General features: G+C 53.8%; 2 protein-coding genes and 1 long non-coding RNA gene across 4 annotated transcripts in view; 2 read left to right on the forward strand and 1 right to left on the reverse strand.

The window, feature by feature from the left end:
• The first annotated feature begins 3,688 nt into the window (after positions 1–3,688).
• The window catches only part of PVR (PVR cell adhesion molecule), a 39,265-nt gene continuing 15,177 nt past the window's right edge, over positions 3,689–27,776 (forward strand). The window contains exon 1 of the mRNA XM_079118985.1: positions 3,689–3,712. Coding sequence (XP_078975111.1) covers positions 3,704–3,712 — 9 coding nt within the window. The 5' untranslated portion in view covers positions 3,689–3,703. The remainder of the gene's footprint in view (positions 3,713–27,776) is intronic.
• Positions 6,723–12,022, reverse strand: LOC306648737. Of its 2 annotated transcripts, none has more exons than XR_013760466.1 (3): positions 10,658–12,022; positions 7,062–8,476; positions 6,723–6,853 (listed from the first exon to the last, which is right to left on the reverse strand). It is a non-coding gene; the product is annotated as an uncharacterized lncRNA (long non-coding RNA). The 2 variants fall into 2 exon arrangements; XR_013760467.1 differs by having other exon boundaries at positions 10,653–12,022.
• Positions 17,365–26,970, forward strand: IGSF23 (immunoglobulin superfamily member 23). Its single transcript, XM_079119004.1, has 5 exons — positions 17,365–17,519; positions 21,052–21,393; positions 23,890–24,168; positions 24,830–24,983; positions 26,238–26,970. Exons 1-5 carry the CDS (start codon positions 17,456–17,458, stop codon positions 26,245–26,247), a joined length of 849 nt encoding a protein of 282 aa, XP_078975130.1. The 5' UTR covers positions 17,365–17,455; the 3' UTR covers positions 26,248–26,970.

A 27,776-nucleotide genomic window follows, 5' to 3' on the forward strand; every position in this document is an offset into this window, starting at 1 on the left:
CTTTTTAAGGAAAGGAGATTGGGGAATGATTCAGTCCTCCTTACTATTAAGTAACCTCAAGGCAGGTAAAACAGGGCTGGGCAACAAGGCTGTTTCTCTTTTGGCTTTGGGAGTAGTGGGCACCTCTGGACAGGGTGTCCATGGCTGCCCCTAATGCAGTTGACCGCTCCACCCCTGAACACCAGGAATCCTTGGTCCAAGAAGGGGACTTTGTATTCTGGCCATGATGGCCCAGAAAAGCCTTAGGTGCCACCAGCTGTGGGAGGAACCCCTGGCTCTTCACCCAGAGTCAGCCGCCCTCACTCGCTAATCTAGAAACACCTAAGCATCGTCTCCACACTCTCCTTCCCCCCACGCACCTCCACATCCTGTCAGTCATCACGTCCTGGCCTTCTGTCTTCTAAGTCCTCTCTTATCTGCCTCCTTCTTCCCAACCCACCTCCTCACCAAGGCGAGAGCTCCTCTCTCATCCTCTGAGGCTGCTCCAGCCTCTTCTCCGTCCCAGACCCTGGACCCACCTGCTCCAGTCTGGCCACCATGCTGCTGGCCACCTTCCCAGATCCCAGCTCTGAACTGGAGGGACAGAGGTTGTACGAGCCCCCACTGACCCTACAGGAAGTCTGGGCTGCCTTCCGTTCCAGGATCCCCCAGTCTGCACGGGGTGAACACAGAACTCCTACCTCTGGTCTCTGGAGCTTCCCTCTGAGCCTCTATCCTCAGCTACTCTGAGCTGGCCCAGAGATGCCAGCTCCTCCCAGGGAGCACACACGTGCGCACATGCACACACACGCGCGCACACACACACACACACACACACACACACACACACGGAGAAGGGCACAGAACAATTTTCCTAGGTGCATTTGGGAGACTTATTTTCCCCTGAAGATTGTCTCATCTTTACCTTGCTGAGCTTAACTCCATAGGACTCCCGAGTCAGAGAGGAGAGAAGGGTCGAACCCCAGGAGGAGGGTGGGAAGAGGACTTTCCTGGACAGCTAAGCAAACACTCCACCTTCAAAAGGAGGAAAAAGAGACAAACAGATAAGATCTCTGCTCCAAGGATGAGCCTGAGGCCCCAGAGAACCTCAAGGTAGAACGAACTTTGTGTTGCACTGGTGACCGACGCTGGGGTCCAGCCCAGCAAGTGCAGCTTATGTGATCTCTGCCCAGGGGGCACCCTGGTTCCCATCCCCGTCATTCTGCTCCAACCTCTGTGTGAGAGGGAGCCCTACAGCAGAGCCATTCAGGGTCCAGATACTGGGGCAGACAGAAACGGGTTTGAAGCCCAGCTCCCCGGCCTGCTAGCTGCATGACCGTTAGCGAGACAGGAAGCCTCAGCTCCTTCTGCACAATTGGTGCAGCGATAGCACGTCCCCTCTCCATGAGATGATGAGCTTTTGAACGTAATGGCCCTGCAGAGGAGGAAATGGGGCAGGCGCCTGGGAAGTGGGGCAGCAGCCATTTCTCGTGGTAGGCGACCAGGTCCCGAGGCCTGGAACCTGTAAGTGTCTTCATGACAGGAAAAGGGGTCTGTGCAGATGTGATTAGTTTAAGGATCTTGAGAGGAGGAGACGATCTTGGATTTATGCATGTGGTTCTTAAATATAATCACCAGGGTCCTCCAAAAGAGCAGAGGGAGGTTCCACACACGCAGAGGAGAGAGGCAGAAAGAGATGGGGCCACAAGTCACGCAAGGCAGCCACCGCCAGAGGGAGCACAGAGGGAGCTTCCAGAGCGGGCACTGCCTGCGGACACCTCGATGATTTCAGCCCTGTGGAGCTTCTGACTTCCAGAAGGTGAGGGAAGGAATGACTGTTGTTTAAAGCCACCGAGCGCGTGGAAATGCATTACAATGGCCCCGGGAATCATAGTCCTCGTGGTCCTTTAATGCTGCAGAACGATTTCTCCCTTTAGAAAGCAGCTTGGTTCAGCTTGAGCATCATCTAGGGACTGTTTTAAAATCAGACGCCTCAGGAACTCTGATTTACTAGGTATGGGTGGCCTGGGAACCTTCATTGTAATGAGCAGAAAGATCAGGCATGGTGGTACAGGCCTGTAATCCCAGCAACTCAGGAGGCTGAGGCAGGAGGATCAAAAGTTCAAGTCCAGCCTCAGCAACTTAGTGAGACCCTGTCTTAAAATAAAAAGGACTGGGAGTGTAGCTCAGTGGTAGAGCAACTCTGGGTTCAGTTCTACCAAGCAGCAAGGCCCCTGGACAGTGCTTCCAGAACAGGACCTTACGTCTCCCAGTGAAGCAGTAAGGGGGGCAGAGGGCTGTTGTCCTGGCCAGCCTGCCTTCCTCTGCTCCTCTTGCTCATGTGGGCCCACGGGGGAGGCTTTGCCAATAGCCTCGTTATTCAGAATGAAAAATTCTGAGGCTCAGAGAGGTCTAGCCACCCACCCCAGATCACACCACAGAACTAGAGGTTTTGACAAGCTAATGCCACAGCCCACACACCCAACCCCTGAACTACTGGGCTCTGGAGGCCATACTTATCTTCATTCATACGCTTAGGTAGCACCGCCTGTGTGACCCTGGAGAGGGACAGAGCAAGAAACAGAACAGTGGAAATCTCTGCTGTGCTAGAGCTTACCCAGCAGGAGGGAAACAAAACACACCACAGAGCGGGTGTCATGGCGGACATGTCGATTGTCCCAAAGGAGCAGAGCAGTGTACTGCAGGAAGGCGTCAGGAGGGGACCCCGGGTCAAGCTCATCAGGGAACATGGCCCAGGACTTGGGCTGGATCCACAGGAGGAGCTGGGGATTGACTGGCAGAGGGGTGAGTCTCTTGGGCAGAGGGACTACATTCATTCACGCACTCGCTCATTCATTCATTCACTTGCTCATTCATTCACTCATTCACTTGCTCATTCACTTGCTCACTCATTCACTTGCTCACTCATTCACTCACGCACTCATTCACTCACGCACTCATTCACTCACTCACTCACTCATTCACTCACTCATTCACTCACTCATTCACTCACTCACTCATTCACTCACTCACTCATTCACTCACTCACTCACTCATTCACTCGCTCACTCACTCATTCATTCACTCACTCATTCAGCAAACTGGTGCAGGCACTGGTGCTACAGGCCACAGGAAGACAGACAAAGTCTCCACCCTGTGGATCTGGCCATTAATGGGGAGACTGCCAATAATCAGTGTGATGGTCAGGTAAATCTCTTGTGCTCAGAGATAAGAGCAGTGAGGACAAAAGGAACCGTGGACCACAAGAGAGTAGCAGGGAGCGTGGCAGGTCAGGATCTTAAATACAGTGGTACGGTAGATTGAAGGTCTGGGTCCCCACCGAAATCCACAGTGTTGAGACCCTAACCTTTAGCCTTGTGAAGGTGCAACGAGAAGACAGCCATCTACGAACCAGGAACTGGGCCCTCACCAGACACCAAATCTGTTAGTGCCTTGGCCTTGAACTTTCCAGCCTCCAGAAATACATTTCTATATGGGAAGTACATTTCCATTGCTTATTAGCCACTCGGCCCATGAGAGCTCTGCAGGTATTTATTTATTTGTTTATTCATTCATTCATTCATTCGCTCATTGGCACTGGGGATTGAACCCAGGGGTGCTTAAGCTCTGAGTCACATCCCCTGCCCTTTTTTATTTTTTTATTTTGAGACAGGATCTTGCTAAACTGCTGAGGCTGGCCTTGAACTTGAGATCCTCCTGCCTCATGGTCCCAAGCCCCTGAGATCACAGGCCTGCACCATCGTGCCCAGTTACTCATCCCATTCAGGTGGACTCTGCTCCTGACCTAATCACCTGCAAAACACCTCACCTCCTAATGCCACCACACTGGAGGTTAGGATTTCGACATAGGAACTGGTGTGGGGACAGGCACAGACTTCCAGTCCACAGCACCACTTCAAGATTTTGAACACACCTGACATGATCTTGCCTTAGGATGGCTGTTCCCTGGATGATGTTCCATGGCTTCCTTCTCTCATTCAAGCCTTTGCTCAGATGTTCCTGCCTTTTAGTTGACCACCTTAGTTCATTTTGGCTGCACTAACAGAATATCATAGATTGGGTTGTGAACCCCTGAGATTCTTGTGACTTTTGTTATGCAGCAATAGCTAACTGATACATCTCCTTTGCTGACTATGTAATCAGACCTGCACATCCTTCTAGGTCCCACTTTCTCAAACACCACTCTCCTCAGGACTTCAGTTTTCCATGCTCCCTTTGGAACACTTTAGTGATTGATATAAAATCATAACATTTTAAAACAATGCTACATAATGTGCACAGGAGTATTCAGAAATGGGCACTCATAAACATTTCATGACAGGCTACATCAACACAATTATTTTGAAGGGCAATTATCTAAATGCCAAGTATCTAAAATTAAAATGTGACCTATTTAACTTTATGGAATGCAGCCTAAAAAATAATCTGCAGTATGTGAAATGTATTTCTACACTTGACCCTTCATGATCTATCCCCTGTTCCTTCCTCAAGGCCTGTCTCTGGCTGAGAACTCACTGGACTGCGCATATCAGTCAGATTAAATTGCAGTGATGTGTGTAATTTTTCAAAAACATCTGTCTTCCCTTACCCAACTAACTCCTGCTCAGGGGTCATTCAGAAACAAACCCAGACGTCATCTTTGCAGGAAGATTCCTGCCCTCCTGGGAACAGGTTAGGTGCTTCTTCTGGGTCTCAGATGCTCACCATGTTCTGATAAGCCAACAAGATTCCAGAGCCAGAGGGTCTCTCATTCTGGAGTCTAACACAGCTGTGTGACTCTGGGTAATTTGCTCACTTCTGATTCTTTTTTTCTTTTTATTTTGACAGCATCTGGAATTTATTTGCCTACCAATGAGAAGTTTAAAAATAAATTTAAGAGAATATTGACTACTGTCGACCTGTTAGCCAGGGAGTCCAGGAGAGCATCCATAAGGCGACTATAATTTCTACAAACACACAGGTTTACAAAAACACAAGCCTAAACTCGAGACTTGCAGGCAATGTTGAGATTTGCTCTTGGGAGGGGAGCCCCATTTTAAGATGTTTGAATGCTCTTTCTCCTGCTGGATAGTTTCCTTTGAGGGAAGAGTATTTTTTTTTTTCTTCAATATCAGTTTTCTTCAGTTTTTGACATATGAAGGATCTCCGCTTTTGACAAGTCTGGCTTATGACTCATCTTGAGCTGAGGCCTCACTAAGTTGTTTAGGGTCTCACTAAATTGGTGAGGCTGGCCTTGAACTCGAGATCCTCCTGCCTCAGCCTCCCAGCCACTGGGATTATAGGTGTGCACACCACACATCTTTTCTTTTAAACGTTGATTGAGCACTTACTGTGTGCCAGGGATTGCTCTGTGGGTTTTACAAACAGCTACCCCTGAATCTCAGGCCATCCTGTGGGGGGGGGGAGTTTACTAGCACTTTCCAGATGAGGACCCTCAGCCCTGCCAGCCTACGACTCGGAAAGCCCACGCGGTGTGAACGGCAGAGCTGGACTGGAAGCAGAGCCCAGCAACCAGGCCGCTGCCTCTGAGCCTCGGTCCTCATCTGGAGGACGCGGCTCATAGTAGCAAGGCCCCCTGGTGGGGACCCCTGGGCTGATTATGTGATGCACCTGGGCCACCTCAGTGCTCAGTGTCACCCCCGCCAGACCAAACCCTGTGTCTCCACCTTCTTTATCTTTCCAGCATCTCCGTTGCTGCAGCCTAACGCCCCCACCGGCTCTCCGCCGCCATGTGGTGTCCATTCCTCTTCTCAGTGGGGCATCTCACACGAAAGGAAAGTGCAGGTCCCAGAGGTCATGTGACCTAGCTCCCGACCCAGAGCTAACAGAGGGGCAGCAAGAAATTGACTTGGCTGGTCCCACTCAAAGCCACCTGACCGCCAGCCTCCCATACACGTGATCTCTTTAGTGGACGTCACTGTGTCCGGGGGCTTCAGGGAGCGGGAGGTGAGACCAGCCAGTCGTCGAGGACTGGTCAGAACCCTGGAGACGCCCTTCCCACCCTGGGACCCGGGCCATGCCCCAACCTATGAGGAGGGCCCCCATCCCAGGCTCACTTGGGCTGCTGGGGACCGTGGGGGCTGAGCCATAGGTCCCCAAAGTCCCCAGGACTGCTTCCTCCTTTGAGTCTGCAGAAAACAGCTTGTAAGATGAATGCAGAGAGAAAATCTGGTAGATGTTCGCGGTGGAGTTTTATTTGGCCCTAAAGAAAAATGAAATTATGTGTCATTGGCAGGAAAATGGATGGAACTAGAGACCATGATGTTAGCAAAATAAGCCAAACTTGAGGGTCAGGGGTCGTATGTTTTCTCTGGCACGTGGAAGCTGGACAGGAGAAAGGAAAGGAAGTGGGGAGGGGCGTCTCAGGAAACCCAAGGGGATCAGTGGAGGCAGGGCCAGGGCGGGAGTTGGGAGGGCGAGTGTGTGTGTGTGAAGGGGGACACTGGCCAAATGACATTGCTACGTCCTGTGCGTGTACAAGCACATAACAGCCAATCCCGTCTTTAGGTACAACATAAAATGCAGCAATAGAAAAACTGTAGGGAATCAAAGAGCTCATGAGAACCCACGACCCCCAGATAGCCGCAGCGGCGTGTCCTGCCTGGAGCCGCAGCCCCAAGGGTGCCGGCCTGGCCTCTGTCAAGGGCCACCATGTCCTGGCGGCACTGGCAGCCAGCCTGGGGAGAGGCTGGCATGGCCTTTACAGATTAGGACTGTTCCACGTCCCACTCTCTCCGCGTCTTTGACCAGGTCTCTCCCAGGCGGTGTGGCCTTTGCTCCTCCTGGGTCATCGCCGTGGAAGGCAAATGTGGGGACTTGGGAAGGTCCTGCTGGGCGCCCCCATCCTAGGCCCCTGCATAGAAAAGGGGAAACACCGACTGGGGCCGGGGCTCAGTGGTGGAGGGCTCGCCTGGCATGTGTGAGGCCCTGGGTTCGAGTCTCAGCACTACAACAAATAAATACAATAAAGGTACTGAGTCCACCTGCAATTAAAAGATATTTTTAAAAGGGGAAAAAAAAAATGAAAAGGGGGAACAGGCCTGAGAGAGCAAGCCACTTACCCAGGACCACGCAGAGGCCTGGCTGGATCCAGGTCTTTGGCTGGGGCCACAGCCACGTGGTCCAGCCAGAAACAGGAAGAGGAAAAAAAAACGTTTTCTGGAGACAAGTTGTCCCTACGTTGCCAGAGGTGGCCTCCCACTCCACCCCACCTCAATCTGCTGAGTAGCGGGGAAAACAGGTGGGCATCGCCATGCCCGGCTCTGGAAGAGAAAATCTTCTGCAAGAGCCACTGAGAGAAGTGGTCAGAAAGAAAAGGAAGCACCTTCACCAAGAAGCCAGCTTTGCCAGCGCACAGTAAATCCTGACCTGACCTTCGCATCTCCCCAGAATCTGACCACTTTTCAACAGCTCCTCCTGCACCAGCTCCTTCTGCCACCTGGACCATCAAGGTCACGGCCTCACTCCCTGCTCCTGGCCTCCTATTGACACCTACATCAAGTTACGTCCTTCCTCTGCTCAGAAGTTTCCTGTGGTTCTTGTGTCACTCAAAAGAAAAGCCAAAGTATCTCCAGTGGCCCCCAAGGCCTCCCATAATCCAGTCTCAAGGCTCTTTGACCTCCCCTGCCACTCCCCTGCTCCCTCCCTCTGGTTTGTAAACACTTGGGACACAGCCCTGCCTCAGGGCCTTTGCACCTGCCTGTCTTTCTGACCCCAAACACTTTTACCAAGATACCCGCCTGGCTTCCTCCCTCTCCTCACTCAGGTTCTTGTTCAGGTGGCACCCCTTCAGAGAGCCCTCCCTGAGCAGGGCACTCACCCTCTGTGCACCCAGGAATTGCCAGCCCACATCTCTCCTGCATTTCTCTATGAGCCTCATCGTACTCTGCAGCTTCCTGTTGACTGTATGGCCCTCCCTAAATTCCAGCTTCACAAGGACAGGCCTTTCCAGCTGTTTCCTTTGCCAGTGAATGCCCAGTGCCTGGGATGGTGCCTGGCATATAGCAGGTGTTCCTGGTTGAATGCATGAGATCCTGCCGTGAGCCCTTTATTGAATCTGTTGAGAGTCTTCGTCTCACAGCACACAAGCAGTAAGGGGCTCAAAGAGGCACGGTCACTTCCCAGTCACAGGGCTGGTAAGGGGAGGAGGCAGGATTCAGACTCGCCCTGGTGCCAAAGCCCATCCTATGCCATGCTGCCCCTAGACTTGGGGATTTACTGCTGAGGCTCAGAGAACATAATAGGGGCCCTATTAATGTCCCATTAATCAACCAAGCAGTCTCCCAAAGATAAGAAGCAAAAATACAAGGAGCCAGGGCAAGCTCCGGGACGCGGAGACCCCTGCAGCCTCCCTCCATTCTTGGCTGAGGACCGCTCCGCCCCCTGGTGGCCACTCCTGGAACTGGACCCATTGTTGTCCCAGGAGAATCGCGTTAACAGCCCCAAGTGTTTAAAATCCTTAAGGTCCAAAGAGCTCCTGAAAAACAAGGCGGAAAAGAAAGACAATAGGAGAGTTAGTGAGCCAATTACACGAATAAGCCATGCGCAAAGAAATTCGTCCTCGGCCAAACATAAAACAGGAAAGGATACGCGGTTTCACTGGCGATGCGGTGGAGCTCAGGGAGCGCACGTGCTCAGCGGCACCGGGCCTGGGTTCCAACCCCAGCGCGCGCGCGAGTGCACACACACACGCACACACACGCACACACACGCACACGCACACACACGCACACACAATCCCCAAATACAAAACAAACAACAACAACAAAAATGGGGGAGGGCGCGAAATGTGAATTATACCCGGCCTTGGGAAGTACGACTCTTCCAAATACCTGGCACTGGAATTGGGACAAGCTCCCCACGTGTTTCCGATGTGCCCGGAAACAAGAATTTACCAGGTGTTCCTGGGGGACCACACACGTCAGAAACAGGGGGAGTTCATTAATAGAGATTCCTGGGTCCCACTCTGAATTCTGACCTGCATTTTAACAAACCCCCGATTGATTCTAATATGCTGTAGAACTTGAGAACCCTTGGCATAGAACATGCTGTGGATTGGGGAAACCAGGTACCAAAAAAAAGCATGCAGAGCTGGACCCTGCTGTGTGCCCTTGAGCCAGTCCTCAAACCTATCTGATCCTGCTTAAGTATGTACACTTCAAAGCCCAGAGTTTACCACTACCATGACCACTGGCCGCATGTGACCACTGAGCAGCTGAAATATAGGTGGTCTATTTGAAAATGGGCTGGGTCAAATACACAGCAGGTTTGGAAAATTTGGTAGGAGGAAAGAATTTTAAGTATCTTGCTAATAATTTTTCACATTGACCACATGTTTGAATGAAGTTTTATATGTACTGGATTAAATAAAACATGTTATTGAAAGCAATTTCCTTTTTGCTTTCTAATGTAACTACTAGACAATTTTTAAATGCATCTGTGGCTTGAATCATATTGTCACTGGACACACCTAAGCTTCAGACTCATGGGCCTGCTTCCCCTGGGCTGATGCGTGAGTCAGCTCAGCCTAAGTCTGCTTATCACAGAGACTGATTTTAAACGGTTGGAAACTGATGTTTGAACAATTTAAAACAATTACTTATTGAAACAATAGTGATAGGTAACATTTCTTGAATGTGGCCATCTGCCTGTATTATGAACTACAGGTTAAGCATCCTTAATCCAAATCCAAAATGTTTCAGAGCCCCAATTTTTGGGGGGAGCCAATATGGTGCCACAATAAAAAGATTCCACACCTGACCTCATGTCATAGGAGGCGGGGGAGGAAATGAAATTGGCCAAATTATACCGCTCACATTGTGAAAGTCTGACGTTTTCCGACAATGTATAATTATAATGTACCAATAAAAATGGGCAAAATTAATTTACAAAAAAAGAAGGACAGAGGAAGGACAACTTGGAGCCATTCTGAGTCTGCAGAGGTCTCTAGTTTCTCTGAATGACCAGTTCAAAGCATGCCAAAGAAATATATCTGGAGCAGGGCACCCCCGTAAATCCCAGCAGCGGGGGAGGCTGAGGCAGGAGGATCGGGAGTTCAAAGCCAGCCTCGGCAACTTAGCGAGGCCCTGTCTCTAAATTTAAAAGGGGGTGGGGCTGGGAAGTGGCCCAGTGGTTAAGCACCCCTGAGTTCAATCCGTGGTACCAAAAAGAAAGAAGTCTGTCTGGAGTGGATGTGTTACTGTCCTCCACCCTGGCACTGGGTTTCTCAGCTTTACAAGGAAGTCAGGTGCTGAGACATTCTTGGGCATCAGGTTTGGTTTAGGATTGGATTCATTCAACCTCTCAGAAGCTGAAGGGGACAGACCCACCCAGTGGAAGACACCAGGGCATCCTGTGATAAAAGAAAAGCTAGCTGACGCCAGGCCCTGGAGGTGCCGCAGAGCTGCACACCCGGTCCAGGGGAGCTGCCGTGTCTAGGGTCACAGATAGGCAGCCAGGGTAAAAGCTGCTGCAGCTACAGGAATGGCTGCCTCCAGCTGCACGTGCTGCTTGCTGGGCTTACACAGATAAGGGCCTCCCAAGTGCAGGGTGCTGGCACTGGGAAACACCCAGCTTTCCCCCACTGGTGTTTGACTGAATAAGTGGCAGAAACTTCCTGACCACAGCCTCTATCCCACTTCCACTTTCCAAACCTCACACTGGCCTGTGGAAGTGGCAGAATCCTTGCCCCAAGGGAGGCAGGGAGGATCCTCCTTATCCTGGAAAGCGCAGTAGACGTAAGCAGGCTGGGAGGCTGAGCCATTCCGTCCTCAGTAGGAAAGTCCCTGCACCTTCTGACATTCCCAGGAACCCGCAGCCATCTCTGCCCTGTAGAGGTGGGGCTGCTTTTCAGACGGACTGGGTGACCTCTGGTCCATCTGCACCTTCTTTCCTCTGGGTGGAGGGTTAGGATCCCAGGGGACAATGAATGGCACATTTCTCCCTGGACTGAAGACAGAACCAACCTGCAGAGAGAGAGAGGAGGAGAGAAAGACACAGAGGCTGGGCATGGTGGTACACGCCTGTGATCCAGCAGCTCGGGAGGCTGAGGCAGGAGGATTGCAAGTTCAAAGCCAGCTTCAGCTATTTAGTGAGGCCCTAAGCAGCTGAGTGAGTTCCTGTCTCAAAATTAAATGTAAAAAAGGGCTGGGGATGTGGCTTAGTGGTTAAGCCCCGGGGTTCAATTCCTGTACATAAAAAAAAAAAAAAAAAAAAAAAAAAAAAAAAAGATAAAAAGATACAGAGAATGATATGCAGGGGAAAGAGGGACAGAGACCAGCACATTGGTCGTACTACCTGAACAATGAACAATACCAATGATCAGGCCAGGCTGTGTGACCCAGGGGCTTGTCACCACCTCCCCTGCCTCTTGTCACCCCTGAACAGTTGAACAGGGTACAAATTTGACTGCCTGTGATAGATTCAAAATAACAGTGGCCTTGATTCCACAGAAATGTAGATGTCTCTCCCGCCCCAGGCAGTGCTGGTGGGAATCAGGGCTCTGGCATCTTGCTCTCTGCCTGCCCTACGGGGTTGCGTTTGTCCTCAGGACCTGAGACTCCTCTCTACCCATGTCCCTAATCCAGGGTGAGGAAGGAAAAACAAAAAAAGGAGACCTTCCTTGAAGGGTGTGATCCAGAAATGGCACAAGTCTTTTCTGCATTGCCTGGAGCCTGGTCACATGACCAGATCAGTTGCAAGGGGTGCTGGGAAATGTAGTCTTTCTCTTGGGCGGCCACGGGCCTGGCATAAACTTCCTCAGCTATGGAAGAGGGGCTGGTGGACTGTGGAGGGGCGGCTAGCTTCCCTGTCAGGTCAGTTTACCCCCAGTAGCTTCTTCCATGGCTCCCAGTTCCCACCTGGGGCACTTTCACCATTTTAGGTGAGATCAGCCCCTGGTGTGTGGCACTGCCCACCTATTGCTGCAGGATGCTCTCCCAGGCAGTGTCCGTGTGGGGGGACAGATGAGGATGGTGGGGACACGGGCTAAGGGAATAGCTCTGTCAGCTGGGCCTCCTGTGCCCACCCCCACATGCTTCCTCTCCTGGGAAGCACTTTCCTGGCAGCCCCGCCCGGAGGGACAGGCTGCAGCGCAGTCCTCGGCAAGCAGCCTTGGTCTGCTGGGCAGTGCAGCCCTGGAAGAAGGTCAACGGCAGGAGCCCAAGGTACCCCGAGCAGGGGACTCTTGTGACCAGATCCTGAAACTCTGGGAGATATGGATAGTTCCTCCTAACCAGAAAATCTAAGAATGTGTTGCTAGAATCCAGTTAGAACTGGTCAGCGGGGGTGAAGGTGACCTAGAGTTGCCATGGCAGTGGGGACTTGAAAGTCTGATGTCATCTTGCTCTTGCTGTCAGTCAAAAGTCCAGAGGTGGACCTGGGCGGGACCCTATGGGATCCCTCATAAAACTGGAGGCCCATTGTCCCTCTTCTCTGAGAGGACCCACTCTCTCCCTTGAGAGTGTCCCCTTTCTCTTTTCCCATCCCTTCAGTAACTCACGCTCGTTACTCTGAGCGACATGTCTGAAGTCTTTCTGACTTGATCCCAAGAATCAGCATTTTAGCGGGGTCTTTGCGCTGCTGCAGTTTCTCAGAAGGCCCCAGCCCCGTAACATCAGTACCGATTCACCCTCAGGCACTGGGGCAGCCAGATGGAAGGCAGATGTTCCCAAAACCCCTGGAACGGGCAGGCCAGGGCTCTGACTGGGAACCACAGGGGCATTTTTGCCACGGAAAGAGACACGTGGGATAAGACTTCCTCAGCAATCTTAGTTCCTGCAGGACAGGGGCGGAGGGTGGCCCTCAGCCCGTTTGACCTTGACGGTTTGGCTTGGTCTGGAGAGCCAGCACTGGCTGCATGTCCGCTCTTAGCAATTCGGGGCTTCTCTTGAGCCAGCACAGAGCCAGACTCTTGAGAGCACGGACGACTTACCTGATCTCACGTATCTCTTCCCGCGTGGGAAGACCACTTAGAGATGTTAGGAAGTTTAAAAAATCTTTACAAGGCCGTTGCACTGAGACCCCAGGCTCCAGACCCCAACGCCCGGGTCTGTTCAGCCATTCAGCAGCTGTGTGGCCTGGATGGGTCACTTAACCTCTCTGGGCCTCCACTTCCTCCCCTGCAGTTGGAGAAGGGCTGCACCTGCCTCACAGGGCTGTGAGATGAGAGTTGAAAAGTGTGAAGTCACACAAGCGGTCCCAGACCTCGTCTGTGTCAAGAACGGTGGCCAGCGCCAGGCACGGTGGCACACGCCCGCATTCCTAGCTGAGGCAGGAGGATCGTGAGTTCAAGGCCAGCCTCAGCAACTTAGTGAGGCCCTGAGCAGCTCTGTGAGACTCTGTCTCTAAGTAAAATGCAACAAAGGCTGGGGGTGTGGCTCAGTGGTTAATTGCCCCTGGGTTCCATCCCTGGTACCAAAAAAAAAAAAAAAAAAAAAGTGACCAGCTCAAGTTCAAGATCTCGTCCACGTGGGTGGTTGTCATGACCAGTCCCTAGCGGGGCTGGGAAGGACGTGAGCTTTGGGTGGCTCTCCAGAGTCTGCACCATACGTGGACTGTCGACCGGCTTTCCGGTCATGGTCGCCTGCTTACCTTGGTCTGCATGGAAACGTGCTGGCCACGTTACTGCACCACCTCCCAAGTGACTAAAAACTGAGCGAGACTTCTTTCCTCGAGTCATTTAAAGGGAAACGCTTGTGAACAGAGAGCGGGAGCTGTGTGTGGAGTCTCCATGGGGCCGGCGGGAGCCCGGGCTGGGAAGCTGCTCAGGACGAGGGAGGCTGGCACCGGGCTCTCGGGACGCCAGGGGAGCAGACTCGACCTGAGTGCGCGTTTCTGTGGCTGGGATCGCACCCAGAGCCTGGCTCCGGAGGCGGGAAAAGCAGGTGTCACTCAGCAACTTCCGACGTCTCCAAAGAGCAGGGCTCCGCCCCCATCTGTGTGGAGGTGACGGGGCCTCGGTAGGGGACAGTGGGAGGGGACAGAGAGGACACAGTGAGGAAGGACCACGGGTGGCTCCGTGTCACTGTGACCTGCTGACAATCCACAGAGCTGGGATTCCATCCTCCCTCGGGGGGCAGGAGGCAGGCTTCCCGAAGGTTCCATTTCCAAGAGGCGGCGCGCTCTCAGGCTGCTGTAGCTCAGTGCGCAGGCGCAAGGCCCTGGGTTCCAGCACCGGGAGAGAGCGTGCCATTCCGGAGTTTCTGGAGACATCACACGGGGCTCCTCCGAGGAAGGGAGGTGAGGGGCACAGTGGATTCTCCCGGCAGCTTGGAACTGTCCAGGGCAGGCTTTTGAACGGGGAGCTGGCGCCGTCCCAAGGACTCTGTGCAGCGGTCAGTCACACTGGAGTGTGTTCTCAGCGCAGAGGCTGGATGGAGTTCTGCATTGATCAGAAATGCTGACCTGCCCGATCCTCCTCCTCCTTCGGGGGTCATTTTGACTGTTAGGTCCCTTATCCAACCTCAGTCTCTGGAGTCACATCCTCTCAAATTATTATTCATCTTTGCTTTCAATCGGCTGAAACTTTGGGATGTGAGTAGCTGAATTCCAAGCCAAACTGGCTCAGAAGAAATAGTGGGAAAATTACACTAGAATAACACAAGGGTTAGCATGGACTTCAGGCACGGCTGAATCTAGGTGTTTGAATGATGTCATCAGAAATCTCTCCACTGCCTATGACTTCCTATATGTTGGCCTCCTTGTTAGGCAGTCTCTCTACTCAGGGTTGAAAGATGAAGCCCAGCAGCTCCACACCACATATTTCCCCCCAGGGTAGCAAATCCAAAAGAAAAATAAATGAACTGTTCCCCAGCGCTCCAATGAAATTCCCTGGCCTGCCCAGCTCTCAAGTCATTACTGTCACTCAAGATGCTCTGATTGACAGGCTGGAGTCACACCAACCATTCACTGTGAGTTGGAAATGGCCTGCACCCTCCCTCCTCTCTGCCCACGATCCCGGAGCATGGCTCTGCCTGGGAGAAAGGACACAGAGGGAAGAGGCCCAAGGAGTCTCAGTCCTCACAGGTTGACCTGGGAACCAAGCTAATCTTGAAATTACGTGGTTTAGGGTTTAAAAGTTACACACAACTGGACTTTTCAAGACCCGGAAGAGAAGGCAATTCATTTATTATCTGAGAGGCCCGTGGGTGTGGTCTCTGAAAAGCCTGATCTCGGTAGCCAAAGGACCCAGCTTCAAATCGCTATTCTGCACCAAACCTCCCTGAGCCTCGGTCTCTTCTGTGAAATGGGGGCCATACAGCCCCTGCCACTGTGGTGGTGGTGGTGGTGGTAGGGGGCGGGAAGTGTTCTGATTAGCCAGTCGTAAGCCCCTCCCCTCCCTAAAGCCCCCAGGGCGTTGATTTTTCAAAGAAAGGTCTAAGTGCTGTTACCCGGATGGTGGTATCATGACTCCAGAGGCTGAGGCAGGAAGATTACAAGTTGGAGGCCAGCCTCAGCAACTTAGCAAGGCCCTAAGCAACTTGGCAAGACCCTGTCTCAAAATAAAAAATAACAGGACTGGGGATGTGGCTCAGTGGTAGAGTCCTCCAGATTCAGTCCCCAGTCCCAAAAAAATAAAATAGAGTGAAGGGGAATGAGCAGAAACCAGATTCCTTGTGTACACTGCACTTGCCTGCCCGTGACTCATCAGTGGCCTCCCGGCCTGGCCGATCACCCCAGCAGAGGCCAGACAGACCATGAAGAGGGGGTTTATTGGCAAATGCTAATAAATAACCAAGTCACCTGTAATCTCTATTATCTGAGTCTCAGGGTGAGCCTTTGCCCCTGGGTGGAACACGGACCTCTCTAGAGACCGAAGCACAAGCTTGTGAGTCAGACAGATCCAAGTTCAAGTCTCCCATTTCAGTCACTCACTCCCTTAAAAAAAAAAAAAAAACACACAAACAAAAAACATATCCTAAGCCTCTGATGTGCACAGCCACGAGCCAGACCAAATCCCTGTTCTCCTGGATCTTTTCAGTAGGGCTGAGAAGAAGGAGACAGATTATAAGCAAGTAAACAAAAGAATAAGTGAGGTTGTGTCAGAAAAAAATGTAAAGAAAAATTTAAAATGTGGCTCAGTAGCAAGGAGCTGGGGACCTGAGTCACAGCAGTTTTGTGTTGGAAGGCCTTTTTGAGGAGATGACATCTAATTTGAGACCAGAATCATGAGATGCAGTCAGCCATGAGATGATGTGTATAAAGCTCTAAGAAGCAGAAATGTCAAGTGCAAAGGTCCTGAGGTGACTCCCTCCAAGAACTGATAGGAAGCCTCCATGAGTCACTAGTGAAGTCAGGCGAGATTCTGAGCCTCTGCACCACCGGAAAGTGAAGATGACCATAGCCCACCCCTCGGAGGTTTCAGTGAGGATTCAGTTAGGCAACCGTTGTAAGAAGGCAGCTGCTGTGCCTGGCAGACAGTAAGTGTTCAATAAACACCAGACATTCATTTGAACAATATAAAAAGGCTTTTTGTTTTGTTTTGTTTTTTTCATTGCTGGAAATCCAGGACCTTGTGCATGCTCTACCACTGAGCTACATCCCCCACCCCAAGCGATAAAATTATTAATTTGAGGAGGAAAGAATGAGCCTGAAGAGTCAGTAGGGTTAGGAAAAGGAGATTTTCTGGTTCATTCTTCCAGTGTCTACACTTCAGGATATAGCATGAGCAAGGTCCTGCTAAAGCCATTCTGAACATGCCTCCAGGACACCTTGAAGGATTATTTTAATAGCTACTGGTCTACCTTGAGCACCTACAATGCAGTGTGGCCCTCACACTGACGTCCCTCTGCCTCTGGGACAGGCACAATTATTAACACCCTCATTTAAAATTTTTATTTATTTGTTTTGGAACTGGGGTTTGAACACAGAGGTGTTTTATCACTGAACTACACCCCCAGCCCTTTTTATTTTTTAATTTGAGACAGGATCTTGCTAAGTTGCTGAAGCTGGCCTTGAATTTGCCATCCTCCTGCCTCAGCCTCCTGAGTCTCTAGGATTGCAGGCTTTCGACAAGGCACCTGGCTGCATCCTCATTTTACAGAGAATGTAAGTTGAAGCTCAGAGCCCATGGTCACAGAGCCTGGGCGGGAAGCCAGGAGGCCAGCCCACGGTCTCCTACCTGGGACCTTTGCCCACTCCTCCCCTTTGTGGGCAGAAGGCTGTTCTGTCCCACTTCGCCTCGTCACGGCTCTCCCAGGGAGCGCAGCGGGGTGGGGGAGGAGAAGGAAACCCCAAGGTCACTGCCGCCCTCCCGCCACCCCTAAACAGGTGCTGGGGAAACCGGGCACTGCCTGCAGCTGGAGCCGCGGCCAGGGCGGGGCAGGGGCGGGGCCGAGAGCTGGGGAGGGCGGGGCGAGGGCGGGGCCGGCAGGGCCGCTTAACAGGCAGTGCGACCGACCCCACATCAGCACAGTGCAGGACACTCCCAGCTCGGTCCTGGACACAACGCAGCGTCATGAGGTGTCCTCCGGACACCGGCTCTGGTCACAGCCCTGTTTGGAAGAAGCTGCTTCTAACAGGTGAGTGAGAGACAGCACTTCCCCATGGGTTGGGGACAAGGAGGGGACACCCCCAGAGAGACTCTGCAAGTCAGTCGCCCCGCTCTGGGCAATTTAAAGGCCGGGCAGCCAGTTCACAGCTGCCTTGAACCACACCTGCTCCAGCCGCTGCAGGCGGCACTGAGGACCCCTGTGCCCAGGCAGACAGCCAGGCACTGACTGGGCAGGGCACCCGCCCGGACCAGGGCTGGCAGAGGGCAGCACCGGAATCCGGAGTCCCAGCCCAGGCCCTTTGTACCAGAGCACCCTGCCTCACCGCGGCGGTCCACAACCTAACAAAACAATAACGACAATAAAACATAACCTCAGTGGTCCTCAGAAGTCTGGTATCCGAGTGCATCCGTGGCCAGCCCCTTCTAGGCGCTTCCAGGTGGGAACAGCTAACTCTTAACACAACCCCTTCAGACAGGGGCTGTATGACCCCCATTTCACAGAAGAAGAGACCGAGGCTCAGGGAGGTTTGGTGCCCTCCCCAGCTCACATGACTTGGAAGTGGCAGAACAGGGATTGGAAGGTGGATCTTTTGGCTGCTGAGACCACACTTTCAGAGACCATGCACACGGGCCTCTCAGACAATGAATGAATTGCCCACTCTACTGGGTCTTAAAAAGTCCAGTAGTGTGTAATTTTTAAACCCTAAATGACCCAGTTTCAAGAAATGCTTGGTCCCCAATTTAAACTGTGGGGCCAGAGACACTGTAGGCCTCTTGGTGTCCTTTCTCCCAGGCAGAGCTGTGCTCTGGGGCCCCGGAGGGCGTGGGCAGTGAGGAGGGAGGGTGCGGCCACTTCCATCCCCACCAACCCATGGCCTTCATCCACCCCTCCTCATCTGGGGGTTTGTGGGTGTGAGTCAGCTCCCCTTCTCCCTTGCTCCCAGGGGACACATCTCAGGGTCTCCAAGAAGTCCCTTCAAGTCTCTCTCCCTCAGACATACACCAGGTCTCCGCCCTCCCCAGGGAAGCCTCCCTGGGGAGCCCCTCCTCGCCATCTCCTCCCCACGAGATCTTGGCCTTCTCCCCAAGGCCTTTGGGGCTAGCCGGCCCATGAGGGAGCCCCATTTCCTAGACCTGGGCTGGGAATGAGGGTTCCCGGTATCTGTTTTGTTCTCTTTTTATTTTTAGGCATAGCAAAGGATGACATTTCAGAGCTGGAACCACATAGATGATTCCAGAACTCTTACTTTCCCAAAATGTAGTTATTTGGAATAACAGAAAAAGAAAGAGAGAAAGAGGAAGGAGGAAGAAGAAAGGAAAGAAGGAAGGCAGGCAGGCCACATGCCCCACAGAAATGATCAAGCCAGGAGACAACTGGCATTAGGTACAACGAGTAGGTACAGAAGAAACGCTGGTCAGACACCCGATCAGCGGTGGATAAAACAGGAGCCTGTCCACCCCCACCCCTTGTTGAGGACAGAACCCAGGGCCTCACGCAGCTTGTAGGCAAAGGCTTTACCACTGTCCCCACCCTTTTTAGTTTTAGGGTCTCCCTAAGTTGCCCAGGTTGGCCTCCAACTTGCCATCCTCCTGCCTCAGCCTCCTGAGTCGCTGGGATTATAGGGGTGCACCATGGAGCTCAGCCAGGATTTCTTTTGGGGGTAACGAAAACGTTCTAAAGCTGATTGTGATGATGTTTGTACAGTCCTCCAGGGAACGGTGCCTCCCCAAATGGCTACCTTTGAGCACTAGAACTAAAGTGTAGGAACATTCAAAGCTACCGAGCTGCACACTTTAAGTAAACTGTTGGTTCAGAGGGTAGATTTTAATTGTTCTGGTCACAAGGATGTGAAGTCATGCATGCAAATAGTGATTACCTTGATTCCACAGTGTAGCAATATTTTAAAACACCACGTGGTATACCATAAATACATAAATTTGTACTTGTGGATTAAAATAGTTAATTGACCTTTATAAAAAGAAAAGACAATGTTATAACCTATCAGAGTATCTAGGCCAAATATCCCATCATGCTCCTAAAATTCATACCGCACACTGGTGTATAACCCATCATGATTCAAAATAATGAAAAATGTGGGTAACAGAGTAAATTATGTTAAATGAATTTGGCATCAACAAAACTATAGATTATGGACAATTGTATATACCTACATGTATATGCCAATGTATATCAAAAAAGGCCTCAATTAAGCAAGGTGTAGGAAAGCAGAGGAAGCACCCATCCAGAGAGGAGGCACAGGCAAGGGCTGAGGTCCTGGCAATTTGCAGCTGAGCTGAGGACAGGGTGGTCTGCTTGCTCCAGGCTTTCTCACTGGGAATGAGAATGAGGATTGGGTGGTGGAACCTTTAAGAGGCGGGGCCTAGTAGAGGTGATTAGGTCATGGGAGCATCATCCTTAGATATGGTTAATGCTCATTTTTTTTTCAAAGAAAAGTAGATAGACACAAGTTTATTTTCATTTTTCCAGTAAGAGGGTTAATGCTCATTTTGAGGAGTAGGGAGTAGGTTAGGTATCGTGTGACTGGATTAGTTCTGTCAAGAGCAGGTGGTCAACTGGGTGTGGTAGTTCATGCCTGTCATTCCAGCAACTCAGGAGTCTGAGGCAGGAGGATCACAAGTTTGAGGCCAGCCTCAACGACTTAGCAAGACTCTGTCTCAAAACAGAAAATTAAAAGGACTGAGGATGTGGCTCAGTTGTAGAACATCCCTGGATTCAATCTCCAGTACCAATAAAAAAGAAAGGAAGGAAGGAAGGAAAGAAAGAGGGAGGGAGAAAAGCAAAGCAAAGTAAATTGTCATAGAGTGAAGCCGACATTCATGCTTGGCCCCTTCTGCACATGGAGGTTCCCCTTCCGTTTCTCCACCACATGGCAACACAGCCAGGGGGCCCCTCACCAGTGTGGAACCTTGTTGTTTGGGCTTTCCAGCCATCAGAACCAAATAAACCTCTTATCTTTATAAAGTACTAGCCTCAGGTATTTTGTTATAGCAGCACAAAATAGACTAAGACAGCCCCTAAGTCTGAGACTCAAGCCTGCTGTGCCTTGGCTTCCCTGCCTGTAAAACAGACTGTCACTCCCATGACATCAGAGGCAAATGTCTTGAGTTCTCTGTTTTCTTATCTGTAATGGATTGGCATTAGTCAGGGTTGGGCCAAGAAACAGACAGTCTGATGTGAGGGAGAAATGAGTTGGCACACTGGCAGAAGCCAACCATCAGCAAAAGGCGAGTGGACCCTAAAGCTGCAGCCTGGAGGGGGGGTGTCAGCCTTTTGGGAGAGCAGAGCAGAAAGGTGAAAATGGGACCACTGACATCAGCACAGTAGTGTGTATGCTTTGCAGGGTGGGTGCGAGGAACTGCTAGGTTGTGACTCGGGGGCGCTGGGAACTGTGGCGAACTCATGGCAGGTGCTCAGCGATTGTCAGCGATCAGGATTTTTGTGCGGCGTCATCATTGGCCCACTCTGGGCAGCTCTGGCAGGGACTTCCCTGGACAGCATCTCACTGACCTCTCCCCATCCCTCCTCCCACCTCTCCAAGGTACCCTGCTCGCCTCCTGCACCTGTTCTGCCTCACCAGAGCTGTCCTTCTCAGCACCCCGGGACTCCTGGACAGAGGGAGCCAGTGCCCACCTACCCGTCCCCTGGCACCTGGATGGCCTTCTTGCCACTTCGTGGTTCCGAGGGCGCGAAGCCCAGGCGGCAGCCATGATCGTCTCTCCTGAGGGCCTCCCGGGACCTGCTCACACAGGCAGGGAGGCCCTGGGCGCCCAGGGCAGCCTGCTCATCGCAAATGTGACCGCCGGTGACTCGGGCAGCTACACGGTGGTGCTGGAGACCAGCAGGGGAAGGAGGAGCGCCACGAAGGAGATCCGCGTCAGCAGTGAGTGGAGCCCCGGGGTGGGGGGACCAGGTTGTCAGAGGGCGGACCTGCTGGCCCGCCGAAGGGCCTGTCCCAGTACGTCCTGTGCCGATCACCGCCTTACGTCGTTTCCTGTTGCTGTCATCGAGTGTTGGAGCGCAGGGGACTTACAAAGAGGACAGGTGTGCTTGGGCTGTGGTTCTAGGGCCGGAGGAGTCCCGGAGCGTGGTGCTGGCATCTCCCGCCTGGCAGGGGCCGGGTGTGCTACAAATGCTGTAGGGAGTCACTGGCGGGCGGAGCCTGCATGTCTTCGCTGGAGGCTGCGGACCCAGCTCCCGGCCGCACCCTCGGACTTCATCTGATTCTGTCTCCGCTCCCACAGGCCCCGCCTCCCAAGGCCCCGCCTCCCACAGGCCCCACCTCCCAAGGCCCCGCCTCCCACAGACCCCGCCTCCAAAGCCATCCGTGTAGGAACTGCGGAGCTTTAGGGGACACACAGAAGCCACAGCGGCAGCAGAACCTGAGCCCTTACCAAGGGGACCTCTACTGTGGTCAGAACTGACACCCCCCGGACCCATGCCCTGGAGTCCTAACCCCCCAGCAGCTCAGAGTGCGACCTATTTGGGGCGAGGCCTCGGAGTTAGGACCTGCCCTGGCCGGCAGCTCACAGAGGACGGTGAGGAATAACGAGGTAACCCAGGTCAACGGCCTGCAGGCGCCGGACGATGAGGGTCAGCCCGTCTGCGTCCAGGGCGGGGCCCTCTGCCAGCTTCACTTTCCTGCCAAAGCGGCCACACTAGCGCCCCTTCCGCGCCCCGTGCGTGGGAGGAACACCTCCGCCGACCTCCGCGAGGAGCGTGCCTGGGGCCGGGGGCCGCTTGCCTGGCACGCTCCGGGCCCGGCCTCCACCGCCAGCACCGCGGAAAAGGAAAGAAAGAAAATGCCTTTCTCCTGGCGACCCAGCGCGTCCCTCGGCGACGGCAACCAGGCGCTGCACGGGGACCGCGGGCCGGCGCCTCCGACGCTTGCCGTGGTGTTTGGTGCTCTAAAGGCTGAGCGCGACCTAAGCGACCCACCTGCCTCACGAGCCTCGCGCAGCCCGACAGGCGGGAGCCCACGCGTGTGCCCAGAGTGGCACTAGGCTCCGGGCGGGAGGCCGTTTCTGCACTTGGCTCCCTCTCCCGCTCCCGGGCCTGGCCAGGCACCGCCTCCTCCAGGAGGCCTCCCAGGAGCTCCCTGGTGGTGCCAGGTCCTTCGCACTTACCGACCTCGGCTCTGGGTGGAGGTCTCAGCGTGTGCCACAGTGTCAGACAGCCCGAGTTCAAATCCCAGATGTGTCCCGCTCCGACCACGAGGCCTGGCCCTAGGACCCCGGGACCTGGAAGCCCTTTACCTGAAAAAATGTGGAAAGAGCACTCGGAATCCTCGGCCGCCCCCTCGCTAGCTCCCGTCTCCACTCCTCCTCCTTAAAGTCAGTCTCTCCGTGGGCGCCGAAGAGATGCTGTTCACTCAGACCAGCTCTCTCCCCTCCTCTGCTTAGAGGCTGCACCTCACTAGAGTCAAAGTCAAGTCCTCCCCCTTAGAGGGGCTTGGTGGCCCAGGCCTGTAATCCCAGCGGCTTGGGAGGCTGAGGCAGGAGGATGGCAAGTTCATAGTCAACCTCAGCAACTTATGGAGACCCCAAGTCATTTGGCAAGACCCTGTCTCAAAATAAAAAAATAAAAAGGGCTGGGGATGTGACTCAGTGGTTAAGTGTCCCTGGGTTCAATCCCTGGTACCATAACAAAAAAAAGTCCTCCCCCAGTCCCTTCCTCCTGCTCTCTGGTTTCTCTCCAGGCACACCTCAGCTCGCCACCCCAGGGCCCTTGCACCTGCCGTTCCTCCTGCCTGGAACACTTTTCGCCAGGAAACCCCGGGGGCTCCCTCCTCACCTCCTCAAGCCCTCAACCCCTCATGAGGCCTTCTTGACCTGAAATGGGCTCCCCCACCTCCAGTCCAGCTCCCCACCACTTTCTTCACAGTTCTTACCTCACCCCAACTATATATGCACCCAACTGTCCTCTGATTGTCCCCCCACTCCATCTCCCCCTCCACCAGGCAGGGCTGTCTGTCCTCTTGCTCTGAGCCCAGGGTCCTCGGTTTGGTTCACCCCAAAGTAGATGCCCTCGGTTAACTGCTGGGGAGCTGGGGAGGGCTGGGGTGGTTATCACCATGGCAACTGGAGCCCAGTCCCACTGAGTGGCTCAGGGTCCCAGTGTGGGACAAGCTCCCAGAGCGCTCCTACCCTGCTTCAGCCATGGCGGGGCTCCTGGGGTGCCCGCTCCCTGCTCACGTGGTAAGGTGAGGAGCTGGGGCGCCCAAAGTTCTGTCCTCCGCGGTCTCAGAGGGCACCAGGCCCAGATCAGTTGCTCCAGGCTCCTCCACTGGTGGATGAATGAATGCTGCCTCCGCGGTGGGCAGGGAGGCCAGCCTCCCTGAGTGACCTCCACCCCTGTGGCCTTCTCCCTGTTCCCACAGACAACCCCAGGCAAGTGCCGCTGTGGACATACCCCCAAGCCACCAAGGGCATCATCTACAGTGACCTCAACTTCTCAGTGATCCTGGAGTGGGTGGTAACAATGGACCCCGAGCCCGAGCTGATCTGGACCCTCAACGGGAGGATCTATGGCACCGGAGAGAAGCTGTTCATCCGGCGACTGTCCCAGGAACAGCTGGGCACCTACGTGTGCACGGGCCAGAACAGTGAGACGCTGCTGGCCTCGAAACCTGTGACCATCTCACTGCCACCTGAGCCACGTGAGGCTTCCCCTCTGCGCTCCTGCTGGTCAGCGGCAGCCTTCATGGCTAGACCCAGCACCGTGCAGAGCTTAAGGCCCCTTTCTTTCTTTCTTTCTTTTTTTTTTTTTTTTTTGGTACCAGGGACTGAACCTGGAGGTGCTTAACCACTGAGCCACTTCCCCAGCCCTTTTGATTTTTTATTTTGAGACAGGGCCTCACTAAGTTGCTGAGGCTGGCGTCGAATTTGAGATCCTCCTGCCTCAGCCTCCCGAGTCACTGAGATTGCCGGGCTCTGTGAGGCCCATCCTAGCCAGTGTCGCCCTCCCTCCTCCACCCGGCCAGCTGTGGCTCATTAGGTGGGAGGCTGAGGTTGGGAGAGGCCGACGCTAAGGGAAGAATCTGGACCGCGTCTGGCTTCCAACCCTTTCCCTTCTCTGCGTCCCAGCACATGTGTGCAAAGCATGCAACCAAGTTTTTAAAAGTCTGAAAATAGAAAAGAAAGACCCCCTTGGCCTCCACGTGGTGGGAATGTGGGCGGGGCCAGGCTCGGGGAGGAGCCTGGGCGGGACTCTGATGGGAGGAGGGCGGGGCCGGGCGGTGTCCGGAGGTGGAACCACCCGGAGTGGGGATATTCAGGGAGGGCGATGGCTCCTCCACCCTCGCCCTCCTTGGTCCCCAGAAGTCGACGTGACTCCCACCGCTGCTGAGCCCTTTCAGCCCGACCCCATCCTGCCCCTGTCCAGAGGTTCAGCCATCGCACTCATCACCGCAGCAACTGTGGGAGGTGTAACGCTTCTCGGAGTCGCCGGCTTTTACTGTATCAAGCACCTAAGGTACTGCTGTCCCTTTCCTGTCCTCTGGGGACGTTCCCACCAAACACAGAGCTCCCTCTGCCTCAAGACAGACCAAAAAACCGGGTGTTCTGGGGCACGCCTTGATCCCAACGATTAGGGAGGCTGAGGCAGGAGGATCACAAGTTGGAGGCCAGCCTCAACAACTTAGCCAGGCCCTAAGCAAGTTAGTGAGACCCTATCTCAAAAATTAAGATAATAAAAATAATAATAATACTGGGGATGTGACTCAGTGGTAAGAGCACTCCTGGGTTAAGTCCCTGGTACCAAAAAGAAAGAAAGAAAAAAGACCAAACCAGTGGCTCCATCGGAGAGCGTCACCACGACCTCCCATGTGCCCGTGTGATTCATCAGTTCCAGAAGCAACATCGCAGAACAGAGGGGCAGGAGAGGGCGCTGGAGCTGGGTTGCCTGGGTTCCCACCAGGCAAGAGACTTACCCCATGCCTCAGTTTGCCCATCTGCAAAATGGGGGCCAGAATAACAGCACCCATCACGCAGGGTTGGTGCTGATGTGAAGAGTGGAGCAGTGCCAGGGACCTGTAGGGGCTGCCCGGTCCCCTCTTCACACTTCCCTCGGCCCACCATGTGCCCGGGGCTGAGGCCCCAGGGAAATAAACCATGAAGAGTCCCTTGGGAACCCCGTGTCCCAGTTGGGGACACCCATAATACCCACGGTGAGCAAGGAAAACGTGGATAATATGTCGGACGGGGTTGAGTGCCACGGAGGGAAGGCCTGGAAGGGGAACAGGGCATGTGGGGTCAGGTGCCTTATCCAGCAGGAAAGGTCTCCTGGAGAAAGGGAGGGAGGCGGGAGCCACGTGGCGTCTGGAGGAAGGGCAAGCCCAGCAGAGGGAACAGCCTGTATGGAGACCCTGAGGCAGGACTTCCTGGTGTGCGCAGGAACCACGAGGAGGCCGGCGGGGTGCTTGGGTTCACGGCCTGGCTCTGCCACACATCAGCCTGTGGCCCTCTGGGTCCCTCTATCAACCTCTCTGGGTGCTGTGTGTAAAAGAGGATGTGACGGTCCTTCCCTGGGAGGGGACGTGCCAGGAAGAGTAGGCAGAGAGGGAGGGAGGGAGGGACGTGCCAAGCCCAGAGCTGGGACGCGGTGACCTTCTGTGAGGTCTTGAGCACTAGGATCTCCTGGAGACACAGCTCCAAACTCAGTCACGGGGGCCAGAGCCTTAGTGTGTGATGATGACAGTGACCTCCTGTCTCCCTGTCTTCCTTGCAGCACTGACTGACAGGCGAGCTCGCAGCGCTCCTGTGATCTCAGGGAGGCGAGAGGAAATCCTGGCTCTGGGAACAGGATGAGGCTCCTGAGCAGGGGCCCTGCCGGGACCGCCTCCCTCCTGGTTCCGGATCCTGGTTGAGAGACCCGGGACTGCTCAGCTCTGCCCCTGCCGACTGCCAGCGCCCCACCTGTCTAGCTTGTCGGCTCCTTGAAGGCCAGGAAACAGGCAGGGCTGCGAGCAGAAGAAACTCACGGAAGCAGATCAAGGATAAAAGGCAGGCGCCGGAGCCTGTGGCCAGGAATCCCAGCACCTCAGAAGGCTGAGGCAGGAGCATCGCCAGTTCAAAGCCAGCCTCAGCAACTTAGTGAGGTCCTAAGCAACTCAGCGAGACCCTGTCTCTAAATAAAATACAAAAAGGGGCTGGGGATGTGGCTCTGTGGTTAAGCACCCCTGGGTTCAATCCCTGGCACCAGAAAAAAAAGGGGTGGCGGTTAGAATTGGGGTGCAGCTCAGTGGCAGAGTGCTTGGGCAGCATGCATGAGGCCCTGAATTCCATTCTCAGCACTGCAAAATAAATAAATAAGCAAATAAATAAATAAGCAAATAAATACAAATAAATTTAAAGGAAGTCTTTAATATTAGGATCCCAGAGGATTTTCAAAGATCCAAGGCATATCAGTCAGTATCTGCTGTGTGACAAATGACCTCCAAAATAAAGTAACTTGAAAACCATTCCCGATTCTGAGGGCGCTCCGTGTGGGCGGGGCTCTGCGGGACGGTTCTTCTGGGCTCTGCTGGCTCGTTCCCGCCTCCGCAGGCAAACTCTGCGGCTGCCTCGGGCTGGCTGGGCCAGGACAGCATCCGCACTGACCACCGGCCTCTCCTGCCTGCTGCCTCGTCCTCCAGCAGGGCGACCCAGGATCCTTCCCGTGACGGAGTCAGGGCTCCACGAGGGGGAGCAGACGCTGCAGGGACTCTTGAGGTCCAAGCTCAGAACTGGCCTCGATCATCCCTGCCACATCCTGTGGGCCAAAGCAAGTCACGTGACCAGACAGGGGCAAGGGGCGAGGAGCCCGGCTCCACCTGTTGCTGACAGGGGAAGCTTGGGTGGCCGCCACCAAAGGCAGACGTGCGTGGCTGCGCCCTCAGCCGGTCACTTGCACCCTCTTCTCCAGGCCACGGACCTCACAGTGCGCCCCCTTTCTGTCTGTCTGTCTGCAAATGGGTGTCCCACGCTTCTCTGTCCACGTGGAGAATAACCCTCCATCCCATGACTCTGCTGTCCCAGGGAGCAGTCCGTCTTAGCTGGACGCCCTCTCCCTGCCTTCAAAGGACAGAAACGTGCAACTTTTACCGCATTAATAGACTGGGCGGGGCCGGTCTCTTGACGTCTTCGCAGGTAGGGGTGGGGTTGGAGGTGCGCCTGCGCTTTCTCCCGGCTCATTATTCGCGGCCTCGGGGTGCAAAGGTTGTTAGTCTGAAAAAGCATGTGAATCTTTAGGTTGCTTTGGTGGATGCTTCACACGTGGTGTTTGCTA

This window comes from Sciurus vulgaris, assembly GCF_902686455.1.
Source record: "Sciurus vulgaris genome assembly, chromosome: 17".
In the NCBI taxonomy this organism is placed as follows: domain Eukaryota; kingdom Metazoa; phylum Chordata; class Mammalia; order Rodentia; family Sciuridae; genus Sciurus; species Sciurus vulgaris.